The sequence below is a fragment of the Plectropomus leopardus genome, chromosome 23, assembly GCF_026936395.1.
Source record: "Plectropomus leopardus strain MGB_pleo_1.0 chromosome 23, ASM2693639v1, whole genome shotgun sequence".
In the NCBI taxonomy this organism is placed as follows: Eukaryota; Metazoa; Chordata; class Actinopteri; order Perciformes; family Serranidae; genus Plectropomus; species Plectropomus leopardus.
Window position 1 is genome coordinate 9,552,501 of NC_142198.1, and position 12,377 is coordinate 9,564,877.

The 12,377-nt window shown below is 39.9% G+C and overlaps 1 protein-coding gene and 2 non-coding genes across 3 annotated transcripts in view; 1 reads left to right on the top strand and 2 right to left on the bottom strand.

Moving 5' to 3' along the window:
• Positions 1-7,964, bottom strand: part of spag17 (sperm associated antigen 17) — a 26,071-nt gene extending 18,107 nt beyond the window's left edge. Inside the window, exons 1-12 of the mRNA XM_042512414.2 lie at positions 7,702-7,964; positions 6,841-6,981; positions 6,268-6,327; positions 6,048-6,176; positions 5,660-5,825; positions 5,264-5,476; positions 4,930-5,108; positions 4,587-4,733; positions 2,520-2,595; positions 2,279-2,397; positions 1,876-2,076; positions 29-133 (exon numbers count right to left, since the gene is read on the bottom strand). Coding sequence (XP_042368348.2) covers positions 29-133; positions 1,876-2,076; positions 2,279-2,397; positions 2,520-2,595; positions 4,587-4,733; positions 4,930-5,108; positions 5,264-5,476; positions 5,660-5,825; positions 6,048-6,176; positions 6,268-6,327; positions 6,841-6,981; positions 7,702-7,812 — 1,647 coding nt within the window. The 5' untranslated portion in view covers positions 7,813-7,964. The remainder of the gene's footprint in view (positions 1-28; positions 134-1,875; positions 2,077-2,278; positions 2,398-2,519; positions 2,596-4,586; positions 4,734-4,929; positions 5,109-5,263; positions 5,477-5,659; positions 5,826-6,047; positions 6,177-6,267; positions 6,328-6,840; positions 6,982-7,701) is intronic.
• On the bottom strand, positions 1,703-1,773 carry trnag-gcc (transfer RNA glycine (anticodon GCC)). The gene has a single exon. It is a non-coding gene; the product is annotated as a tRNA-Gly (tRNA).
• On the top strand, positions 4,341-4,412 carry trnam-cau (transfer RNA methionine (anticodon CAU)). The gene has a single exon. It is a non-coding gene; the product is annotated as a tRNA-Met (tRNA).
• Positions 7,965-12,377: the final 4,413 nt, after the last annotated feature.

Here is a 12,377-nt window from a genome sequence, read left to right on the forward strand (position 1 = left end):
CACTGTAAACATAAAGAAATCTACTTGCACTAGTATCCCTCAAGCGCAGTGCCCTCTCATCATGGTGTCGGATAACTAAAGGGTGCTTAAACTTCTTCTGCGTCTCCTCTGCTCCAAACTTCTCCACAAGTCGCTACCACAAAAGAAAAAACAGACAAATGAGTGAGTAATGTCATTATCTGCCATGTTTTGAAACACTCTTGAGCCACAGGGTGCACAAACATACACATCATACCTCTATACCTGTTTTGGAGTCCAGAGAAAAAAAGTGAAAGAAAGGAATATATAACATACAATGAAACTTGTCCCTATGACACCAGTTGACTTAGTCAAAGAGCTGTAAATGTTGAATCTGTCTGCCATAATCACTATGAAGAAATATCATATTTAAGGAAAACATATTCAGAATCAATGCTCCCTGTAAGCTGAGGGATGGTTTATAAACATCTGTAGTAATTTAGTTTTTTAACATTTTGTTGCACTTTATTATAAAGTGTTCACCCCCTGTGTATACTTATCTACTGAGATTATAGCACCATCTGCTGGACAAAAAATGTAAGTATTTGTAGCCCAGCTGTGCTCGACAGTATTTGTAGTCAGCAAGAGAAATCAATCACTTACAGTCCCTGGCTCCTCCAATTGCTCAAGTCTAAGTGTCCTTGGGCAAGATACTGAATCTCAAATTGCTATCCACATCGACATGTGAGTGGGTTTGAATGTTAACCCAGTTATTTTCTGTTCTTAATAATTTTGAGACTATTTCTCCTGAAACAGTGTCTAAGATGGTTTTAGCTCCTAACATCTGAACTTTTTTAAGATCTGTTGGTAATACAATGCTGAATACGGTTAATTTGCCTCACCTTAGTGTTGTGGTTAAAGCTCTATTTAAGAAATGACATCTTGATCCAGGGTCTCTTCTTATGATATTGACCAAACCATTCTTTTCAAATGTATTATAAAGAGTTGTGTCATGGCAACTTTTGGCCCACATGGTCAAAAGTTATATTTTTGAAACATTTTTCGGTCAGCTTTCAGGGCCTGCTTTCACTCCACTGGAACTGCTCTTACTGAAGAGGTGAATGATTTTCTGCTTACTATGAATTCAGACTCCACTTCTATGCATCTATTATTGGACCTCAGTGCAGCTTTTGACACCACTGATCATTTGCATTGTATCTTTCTAACCCTCTGTTTGTTTTGATCCTATGAACACATGAACGTCCGAGCTGTGTGCCTATCTCATTCTCTCTTCTGCCTCTCTCTCCCTATTTTCTCTTCCCTGTCCTCCGTTTTTACTCAGGCTTCTTTGTGCTGGACTATCAGGCATACCGGGACCTTTAATTTTAAAATGCAAAAGGCATAAAATGGCTCACTACAATTTAAAGCATGTCTCATGTTTAAAGATCAGGCTTTTTATGGAACAAAACATTACTAGGGTTGCATGATGAAATATAAAAATAGCAAAAGGAAATGGAGACAGATCATCTCTTCCATGTTTTCCCTCCATTCAGGAAGCAAATATTACCCCATCCCCCGCCCATGTCACGTCTAAGCCCACCCTACTCTGTCTCTACTGCAGGGACAGCGCTCTCAACGTCACACTGGGGCTGGTAGGGATTGGCTCTTGTGCTCCAAGCAACTGGCCATGCCCACTGAATCACAGGCCACTTTTTTAGCCCTCCCCCCGGCATAAAGAATGTGCTGCATTGGCCGGGAATCGAACCCGGGCCTCCCGCGTGGCAGGCGAGAATTCTACCACTGAACCACCAATGCTGCATGTAAGACCACTGGAAGCATCTGAATTTTTTCAATATTTCTGGGTCACAGACAGCACATTTCTGAAGGTGTGTGTTTTTTGATGTTTGCATATTATACCTTCTTGTCTTCTTCAGTGTGTACTGTAGTCAGCAAGCTATTCAACATGTGGCTTCTGTCCTCTTTTGTGTGCACCACAGGCAGGAAGCTTTGGAGCATGAGGCTCACCAGCTCAAAGTCTAACCCAGGACCAACATGAGGTTTGGGCTCTTCTGTTGCAAGGGACGGGTTGGACACAGACTGCTCCATTGAAATTACAACCTAAACACACAAATGCACAGAGATGGGAGAAAAAGGATTGAACCACCCAAGCAAGGCCATAATACGCTATCTAATATCAGAGTACAAAGAGCATACATTTGTAGTGTTCTATTGCCAATCACAAAGACACTTATCTGCTGACTATATTTCACCCTAATTACTGATGTCATACACTGACTATACACTCACAATATTCACACACCTGTTCCAGCATACAGTGCATGATTAAAGGCACAGAGCAGGCTTCAGGGGGAACCAGGTCAAGTAGGGTGCTGTAGTAACGCATGTCGACATCTGTGGAGAGAGGAGGCTGCACGATGTCTGTTCACAAAGACAAGAGGTCAGAACAGAGAGGAGGGTCAGTTGTCATTCTAGTCTGAGTTTTTAATTTAAACACAGACTAGAATATGTCCAAAATCCACAATTGAACCAAAAGATTTTGCCTTGGTCTGGTGGGTTTTCGTCCCGCACCGATTTCTTCTTGGAGCGTGGGGTCAAGGGGGGCGGGGGCGGCTCAGTCTGGCACAAGAAACACACACAAAGGAGAAGAAGAAAACATCTATCCTGATCCCCAAGGGAAAATTCAATTCATTTTACTCTGTTGTCATTTACACATTACATACACAACATACACAAACATCCTGTACACAGGCATTAAATAGAGATGTCAGCGCGAGACAGACACCACAGTGGGTTCTGTGCCTTGCTCAAGAGCACTTTGGCAGAGCCAAGGAGGCAAATATAGCCTCTCAAAGCCAACAGTCTAGACTCCATACCTGGTCCATACGGGGACTTGAACCTGTGACCCTCCAGTTCCAAAGCTAGGTCACTATAGACTGCTGCCAAAAAAGTAATACGTTTCAAGATATTTGAGCTATGGACCCAATAAACAGTCATGTAATTACTGTTAACTGGGTACTGTTGAGGCTGGTTGAGGCGGCCAATAAGGACAGTGAAAGAATTAGGTTCCAGAGACGGGAAAGTGTTCAGCTGGTTTGTATTTGTGTGTGACATCTGTGGATCGATAGACAAATAAAGAGCAGGTCATCCACAAGTCAGAGGGTGGGTGGTTCAATCCCCAGCTCCTTCAGTCTGCATGTTGAAGTATCCTTGGGGAAGATACTAAACCCCAAATTTCTCCTAATGGCTGTTCCGTTGGTGTGATTGTATATGAATATTTAAAAACTCAGTAGCAAGTGGCACCTTAAACGGTAACCCTGGCCACCAGTTTATGAATGTATAGATGAGACAAGTAGTGTAAAAGTACTTTGAGGGGTTGAACAACAAGACAAGCGGTATACAAGTGCAGGTCCATTAACCATTTACCAACAATTCACTCTGGCCTCTCGAATATGAATGCTGTTTTCTGTGATAGTGAACTGAGTATCTGGGTTTTGGACTACTGGTCTCAGGTTTCCTGCACCTTAAGGCAAGTTAGATTTAATACTTTGTAAGACTTTTAAAATGCTACGTGTGATGAAATTTAAGACCAAGTTTACAATAACCAGAACTGGAATAACATTAACCAACACTTTTTCACTTAGGGTTCAGGACAATTGTGTGTTTATGGTAACATAAAACATGATTTTTTGGGTCTACTGAAAAAGATCTGGTTAGAACTGAGAAATAGCTAGCATTTGTCGGTGGGTTTCTTGGAGATTTTGTTGTCCACGCTCTGCATGTGGGATTCTACAGCCTTCATTCCCATATTGACAACTTTAAAAAGAGGGATTCTTTAAAACAAAACATATTTTTTAAAATAGATTTTACCAATTATTCTGAAATTTTACAGAGCAATGTCAGAAAAATACTCATACAACCCTACTGCCAATGAGGGAGCATTTGTAAGAGTTTTGAATGACTGATGTAAGTCATTTAATACCAATTGAGGCCATATTTGTAGGAAAATTAATTCAGTGCCTTTTAAGGAACCCTGACTGGTCTACAAAACAAGTCATTTAAACATGTCACCTTGGACTTTGGGAAAGTGTCATGGCCTTAGACCAAACAATTAGTCTGCAGTGAGGGCTACAATGCCAGGCAGGGCTGAAGCTTTCATCCTTCATCCTTTTTTACTTCACACAAGAGCCATCACTGTCCAAACCAAATTAACTAATAGGATTAAAGTGTCAATGTCACCATCACTGAACACTGCCTTGTATACATGGGCTCCGCGGCAGCTGCAGCAGCCCCAAAGGCCTGATAAATATAGCGTCACCTTCCTAAGCCTCTTATTGTGAAGTGGAGGCCCTCAAAGGGGAAACAGCAGAGTGGCGCAGCGGAAGCGTGCTGGGCCCATAACCCAGAGGTCGATGGATCGAAACCATCCTCTGCTATGAGAACACCTTTTTACAAGTAAACTAAGTACCATTCATATTTTTCACTTTTTTTCTGGCATTTTACTAACAAAAAAATGTTTTTTATTATTGAGAAAATAACCAGCAGATAATCAGTCAGAGTCCTATTGTGTGGCCATATTGACTGACATTCATGTGTGTGTATAAATGTACCTCTGCAGGATGTGGATCCAACCCAATGACAGTGGGTACACTGATGAGTTTGATGTTGTCTAGATAGAGCTGATGTTGCCTGCGCCAGTCCAGACAGTCGTAGATGAGACTGGCCACAACCTCAAAGATTCTGCTTCCCATCTCCAGCTGGACACACAGTGCACCCACACACAGATTAGGATTCAAATTCAAAATCAAGACAAAGAATGTGTGAAAGTGACTGATTAACAAACATAAAAAGACAGAGACAGTGAGAAAGACAGTAAAAGAAGGACATTGAGAATGATCAAAAAGGGAATAGCAAAAGTCTGTTAAAATCTAAAATCTGTCAGGCCCATCTCACCTCAGCCTCAGGGTCATTTGTGTGAAAAGGAGGCTGCAGATCTGGGACAGTGGAGCTGAGCTGAACAACATCATGGAGCTTGGACTCTGGTGGCCCACTGTCCAAAACTGGTCTCAGACCTGACCAAAATAACTCCATCTTCCTGGCCTGCGCAGCTACCTCTACATAACCATGAAACTCTAACACACACAAAGGAAAATATGATGTAATATTATTAACAACATACAAAATTATAAAATTAAGGGTCAACTGATGGGTTTGAATTTATGTAAAATCTATCACACAGTTTTGATGTGCCTTATTCGGCGATTACTGTATACTGAAGGCCCTTTACCTGCATCCAAAACTGGAGTGGCTCTCAGGCTATGCTCATTGCCCTCACATGATCGTTGTTGCTGCTGTCTGTCAGAAGTTTGTGTCTGCTCTGAGCACAATTTAATGACATTGGCTACATGTACGCCAATAGTATCGAGCGCCCCAACCAGGTGGGGCTGATAGAAGCCCAGCAGCAGGATGTAGTGTTGAGGACCATCCTGTGGTTCGTCATCTATGCACAGAAATACACAACACCCACACTGGATTGATCCAATATTATGTGTAACTTCTTTCTCTCTCATTCACAAACACATACACACTACCATTAGATACTATAGAAGTAGGAGGTGCAAGCCAAAGATATGCTGTGCATTTACAGCATTTTCACACAGTTGGTTTTCACTTATATTTTTACCTATGAACTTTGGTGGCTCAACATCATCCCTGCGTTTGAGCTTGGTCTTTTCCTTGGAAGGTGTCACAGGTGAGTGTGAACTCTTTCCTTTTTTGTCTGAGACTTTGGCCCCTGCTTTGTCCTTGCCAGCAGAGTAAGGACCAGTCTTTGCCTTCTCCTCTTCAGCCTTTTAACAGATGTGGACAAAAATGACAAAACAGGACCCTGAGAAAAATCCCATAATTTTTTTCCTCTATTCAACTCTGAGTGACACTAAAGCCTGTATTGGACAGATTCAAAAGCTCACTTCAACAATACGAAAGCCTGTGTGAAAATCCACTCCATTTTAATATTGTTACTAAATTATAATAATAAATACAAAGAATCATATATATGAAGAAACACCCACCTGCTCAGCTGCCCTCCTCTGCTGATCATTGGCTTTAATCTGTAGCAGCTGGAACTTCAGCATTTTTGCCATCAGGTCACAAGGAATCTCTTCTCCTGCATCCAGCAGAGCCTTAGCAGGCTCTGCAACCTACATGAGACACAAACATCCCAAGATTCTTTTAGACAATCAGAAGACACTGACAGACAGATAAACGATGTTAAAAACCCGTGTTCACAACCTCATAGAATGGGGGAGCATCTTCAGGTCTCTTTGCTTTGGGATTCCCCAGTTCATGGATCTGTAATGAAGTCAGACAGGCAAACATTTTCATTTGACAAAATAGTTTCTGGTGCTTCACTCAGTAGATTAGCTGATGAAAATTTACACTGACATCACATAAACATAAACTAGCCATTCCTGCCATTGTAAATACTTTGAGAAGGGCAACCAAAGATGCAAATTGTTATAAGATCTAACAGAAACAGATAAGTGTGGAGTACTCAGTACATGTCTGAAAGCCTAGAGATATTTAGATTGTAACTAAAATAAGTTTACAAATTTGGAACTAATTATTGTCAAAGAAAATGTGAGAAATTTAACATTTCTTTTAACAGATTTTAAAGATGTGTAAGTGACATAAAGACAAAAAAGGTTTAAATTGACAGGGTTCAGTTCTGTTCATTTCATATGATTTCGTCAACTGCATCAGTTTTGTTTGTTTAGTGACAGTTTTAGTAGTGTAGTGATAGCAGTAAGAGCTCTACAAAAATACAAGAGACCATAATTATAAAAATAACTTGAATCGCAATACCTTGGCAAGAGTGCTGTCCCAGGTCAACAAGCTGAAAAGTCTACGTAGTGGTTTCTGTACGGCCAAGGATAAGGCCTGTGTCAGTTCCTCATCCTCTGAATTTTTCCCAACCACCATAGACACACAAGCTTGCCATGACTCCTGTAAAGTGCATCAGAATATCAGGACAATATGTGTTAATATTTTGCATCCAAGTGAACAACCACAGGTTACACTGTTTTCACAACACACTTATCCCTAGTTGCATTATTTAATTAAAAGCTGGATTTACACTAACTAAACAAACGATTCAGGGACGCTGTGCATCACATTACTTCTACTGATAGAATAAATTAGACGTTACTCACAGAAACACTTAAAATGCTGCAATGTAAGAAAGCAGCAAAGCCATAGTTAATCCTAGTAGCAAGTTTTACTGGTGCCATAAATTAACTTCAATTAAGAAATGAGGATTTCCGGTTTGGACGTCTTACCTTCTAAATAAAAGAATAGTGGTTTACTGTTGTAATGCATTTTAAACACGTTAAATTCTGGTGACCAATGCCAGAGGAAGTATGTTCAGCAACACACGTTTCACTTGATAACCAAGTGACATTGTTAACGTCATTAAAATGATCAAAATGCGAAGTTTGGAGGATAATGTCCCATTTTAAATCTAAAGAGTAAACAAGTAAACTGCTGCTAGCTAAATTGCACAACAGTTACCTAGCAGCGAGTTAAAAAAAAAGTGGACTAGTTAACGTTACTATGAGTAGCCAAGTCATAAACCCCCTACAAGTTTCACTTTATAAGTTGAAAGATAAATGTTTTTAACACATGAATTGAGTTACACCAAAGAAGGAGTTCACTGAGATAACAAACCTCTTCAAACTGTGCCCTTATGAGACCAGCCTCCCAGTTCTTGTTGCCAGCTGCGGCTCCTGAAGCACTCGACTTTTTGGCTGAGCCCCTTTTAGCTGCTTTTGGCGGCATTGTCACTCAGTGACAATTATCTAAATAAACAAGAACACCAAATGTTGAGGCAGTTTTATAGTTATCTGGGGTAAAAACCGCTTAAAGCTGGTTAAAAACTTCAAATTAGTCGTCCGTCAGCATTGTCTAGTGCTTGTGTTGCCACCAGCAACCGCGAGTACACCGGTGTCAAATTTCACAAATTACCCTTCCTGTAAACTTTCAAAACAAAAGCATGGCAATAGCAATTCAAAAGTTTTTTAAAAAGTAAGTAAAACACTTCATTTACGTGTAGCAAAATTTATCACAGCATAATATCCCTGTCAGCAATAAAAAATGTTTAAGGGACTGTACTTTACTTAATGTGGGTTTTTTTGTTTTGTTTGTTTGTTTGTTTGTTTGTTTGTTTGTTTGTTTGTTTGTTTGTTTGTTTTTAATATCATAACCCTCCCTGGAACTACAAATATTTTTCCTTGAGGCTCCGTGAGTGACTGGGGGGGGGGTTCATGAACTTAGCTCGACCATAATTATATTTTGCAGTCTCTCGCTATGATTAATGGTGCGATTTTATATTTTTTAAATAGAAATCATGCCTTTCAAACCCACTTGCGGGTTTTGGGGTTTTGGGGATATTAAAACGACCACTAAAACTTTAACGTCCCTCCCCTAAGCCAAATCAAAAAACACAAAACCCTCCCCAGTGCCTAAAAAATATGCCTCCTCTGTTTTACATCACCCCTTCTCATAAGGAACAGCCCGTAAGTCATTTTTGAGGTAGCATATTAAGTCTTTCTTTTGTCCACAAGATGGCAGTGACATATCTGGGTTGTGACACTCCAAGCCTCCTAGGCCACAACATGAATCCCGAAATAACGTTATCAGTTTATACATTATTTCACTAGTGCACATAAATTGTACTTGCAATTCTAACAGCACACTCTTCAGCCATTCCAAAAGAAAGTAATCTATAAACTGGCATCAAAACATCAACCAATTCTGCTTGGACCAGTATATAAATGCACAACAATTTATTACATTTTGAAAGACAGCTGCCAGAATCAGTGAAAAAAAAAAACAGATGTAGAGCATCCTAAGAATGGCAAAGTGGAACACACACACTTCAGTATCATTTCATCTGTGTAATGATGAAAGCATTGTACAACCACATTAGGTAAGTAACAGAAGAGAAAATTATAGCAACACCAATAAGAAGAGTCTCTTATTGTACTTTAACCTGAATCTTGAGTAGAATACAAATCTATTTTTGGATCATAATAATGCACAGAATATGACACAGAAGATTTAACCTTGGCTAGGTTTTATTCAAAGAGAGGGAGATTCTGAATGCTAATTAGGTGAAGCAGAATAAATATAAAGATACTGTATTAAATTAACAATAATGAAGAGTGAAGTGTGAAAGGGGTCATGGCCACTTCACCACTCCTACACACTCTCAGGCAACAACAAATGAGCTGCAACATATATTAGTGATGATAATTTCTATTCTTTTCAAAGAAGCTGCAATTGAAACAAGTTTCCACAGAGCTGTTATCATGCTTTTTGGGGGAAAACAACGTCAGTTTTATGACTGTATTTTGACAATTAACTGGAAGGAATGAGCAAGAAAAATACGATAGGTCAGCCTAAAGCACTTCCCCTTTTAATTTCCGAGTTTCTGCGCAACCCATTTGAACTTATCAGCAAGACTGACACCAGAAATGTGCTTTTACATCAAGGGTCACACTGGCTGCTTATATTATGTTTCCCCGAGGGCTTCGTCTTGGCATGTACACTTACTACAGTCTTCATACAATATTTTCTTTTGCACGATAGAAGCTTTTTTGGATTGCACAGAGCTTTCTTAATGAGTTCTATGTGTGTCAGAAAAGATACAGTAAATAAACTTGGCCTCTGTTAATAAGAGCACTGGATTTATGGAATGCTTCTTGCTTTTCCAATAGGAGTTTATTATAAAGAATTCAAATAAATCCTTTTATTTTTATTAATGCAAGGGGCCATTGTCATGAAGGTGATTTTCACCCAGGCAACAACCTACTTCCAGCAGTTCCCCATAAAAGGTCAAAAGTGAGACAACGCCCACTCGTCAGATGCCAGAGAAATCCATGTTTGAAGCCAGCAGTGCATTAGTTATGGAGGAGTTGTCAGCTCCAAACCTTCCAGAGGCAGAGAAGGTCACACACCAACAGCCAGATAAACACTGTAGTGGCACTTAAATAACTCTCCATTTACACTGCTGTGAATAGCATAGCAACATCTCAAAATACCCTTATTTTTTTAGGGAATACGCTGCTGTGTAAAATGTGCATCATGTGTCTGTTGGGCCTATTTTGTTTCATTTCACTTGCATAATGTTTTATTTAAGAACTTCACCCACTTTCTACTTAGTTACTCAAAATAACGAGTCTTAACCAAGTTGTTATGATGAGAGAAGATTTTAAGAAATTATTCATCCAGAGGTAAATAGCTGAATAACAATCGATCCAAGAGGGGCTCAACATCGTAGACTTATGTAAAAACCAAAACATAGGCAAAGCTTGAGCCACTAAAATAGAAAATAAAATAAGACATCAAGTTCTTGGGAAAGCACTGTCTGTACTTCACACTGTGAAGAACTCAGGACTGCAAGGAATCTATGACCACACGCAGCAACCAATTTTTAGTCATGTGCTTGCAATCATTTTAATGCTGTATTTAGATGATGGGTGGCTACACTTGTGTCAGATATCAAGTTTATCAACAGTTCATGAAGCAGCACTTGAAGTGCTGAAGAACTGAGGAGGCATGAAGTAACCACACCATGCCAAGTACAATTTAAATGTGCAGTTAAATTATTTCTACCAAAAAGACAGACTGATGACATTGTGAAGTACAGTGGGATCATGGAAGTTGTTGTTCATCATTGTTACACAACCACCACCACCGATGAAAACGGTTCATAGACAAGTTCATGTGAAAGTTTTAGCATCACATTTAGTTACATTCACACACAATCGCCATCTAATTCTAATGAAGTAGCCGCAAATAAAGTTAGTTAACATAACATTAACTTGTTTGCTATTAAGAGTCAATCTCCAATACTGCAGCTAATGCTATGTGACAATTTAAGTTGTGGTGAGATAGCTGAGCTGTTATGTGTGGGCAATTGTAACAATTTTTGGTTTTGATGTCACTATTCAAAATCCTCCTCAACTCTTTGGATACATTTTTTATGTACGTAACTTGTACCGGTGTTCTACTTGTTGACATTCATCAAATGTTTTTACAAGCAATGTTGTAGTCACAGCAATGACTGGAACACTGGAAGTCAAACGTTGCATCAGCCCCCACACACAGGGGAGATTGTGAAAGCATACGGAGGTAACTGTAATATCACACTCAACACCTTCATAGAAATACCAAGGACTAAAATAAACTACTAAGAATATAAATGTAGTTAAAACAATTAAATATCCACTCAACAATTAATTCAGCTTGAATCAAAACTGTATAAATATTCATATAATTATATAATTGCCCTCGGTCTCCCCTACTACAGGCGCTGTACCTCAGCATGTGTTAACTCCTGTCAGACTCAGTGCAAATGTGTTTATGTGCAACTTGGCAATGCATAGTATATTTAAAACTCCACTCACCAACTTTGCATGATGCCAGCTCCCACTGCAGCAAGAGGCATGTGTTAGAAAGATCTGAATTTCAATACCCAGAAATCATGGGCTATAACGTCAATAAAGAGCAAACAGCAAGCTTGTGTTTACCAGCGCAACACTATTTTAGGAGTTCACTTTGCATTCTCTGCTGTTTGGGAGTCTTTATCTTTTGATGTAACTTAACATAAATAAAAGTTGAAAATGCAAAGCCAAAAAATGCACTGTTTACATAGATTAAGCCCCCAGGAGACAGATAAACATATCTGAATCACTCTGGATCCCAGTGTGACATGCGTGCACCCTTATGCCATGTTCATCAGATATCCACCTTCTCAGAAAGACGTGCCCCATGGGTCAGGAGGAAACATGGACCCAAGCCCAGCTCATCTCAGGAACAAACAGGCCTATCCGGTGACTTGGACACCTCCGGGGTGGAGTGGGACTCAAAGTTGGTAAACATCTGTAGGCTGTCAAGTCTGTAGTATCTGCTATGAATGCAGCGGGCATGAGTGGCCATTCTGATCACTGTGATTGACTCTGCAGCTGTAGCAGGGGGAGCATGCGTTTCACAACATGGTACTGTCACTGAAACCCACACTTTGCGGGGCTGGGATGAATCATGTTGACACTGAGAATTTCAAGTACCACCAATAGATTCATGAGCTTCAGTGAATGATCTGCCAAGCCAGTGCAGTGCAGCTCAGATTCTTTTGGTTGCAGCAGCCTCAAAGGGCCCTCAGTACTTTTCCAAGAGGCCGGAGGAGGCTGGATTAATTACGTTTTTCTGGCACTTGGTATGTGCATTTGCTGCCTTTCTTTGAACATACAGCATAAACCAAGGATGTCATACTGTAAGTGTCACAATGTAAAAGGGGCTTAAAGATCATTACATGGCTTAGTAAACTGATGAAATTCAGC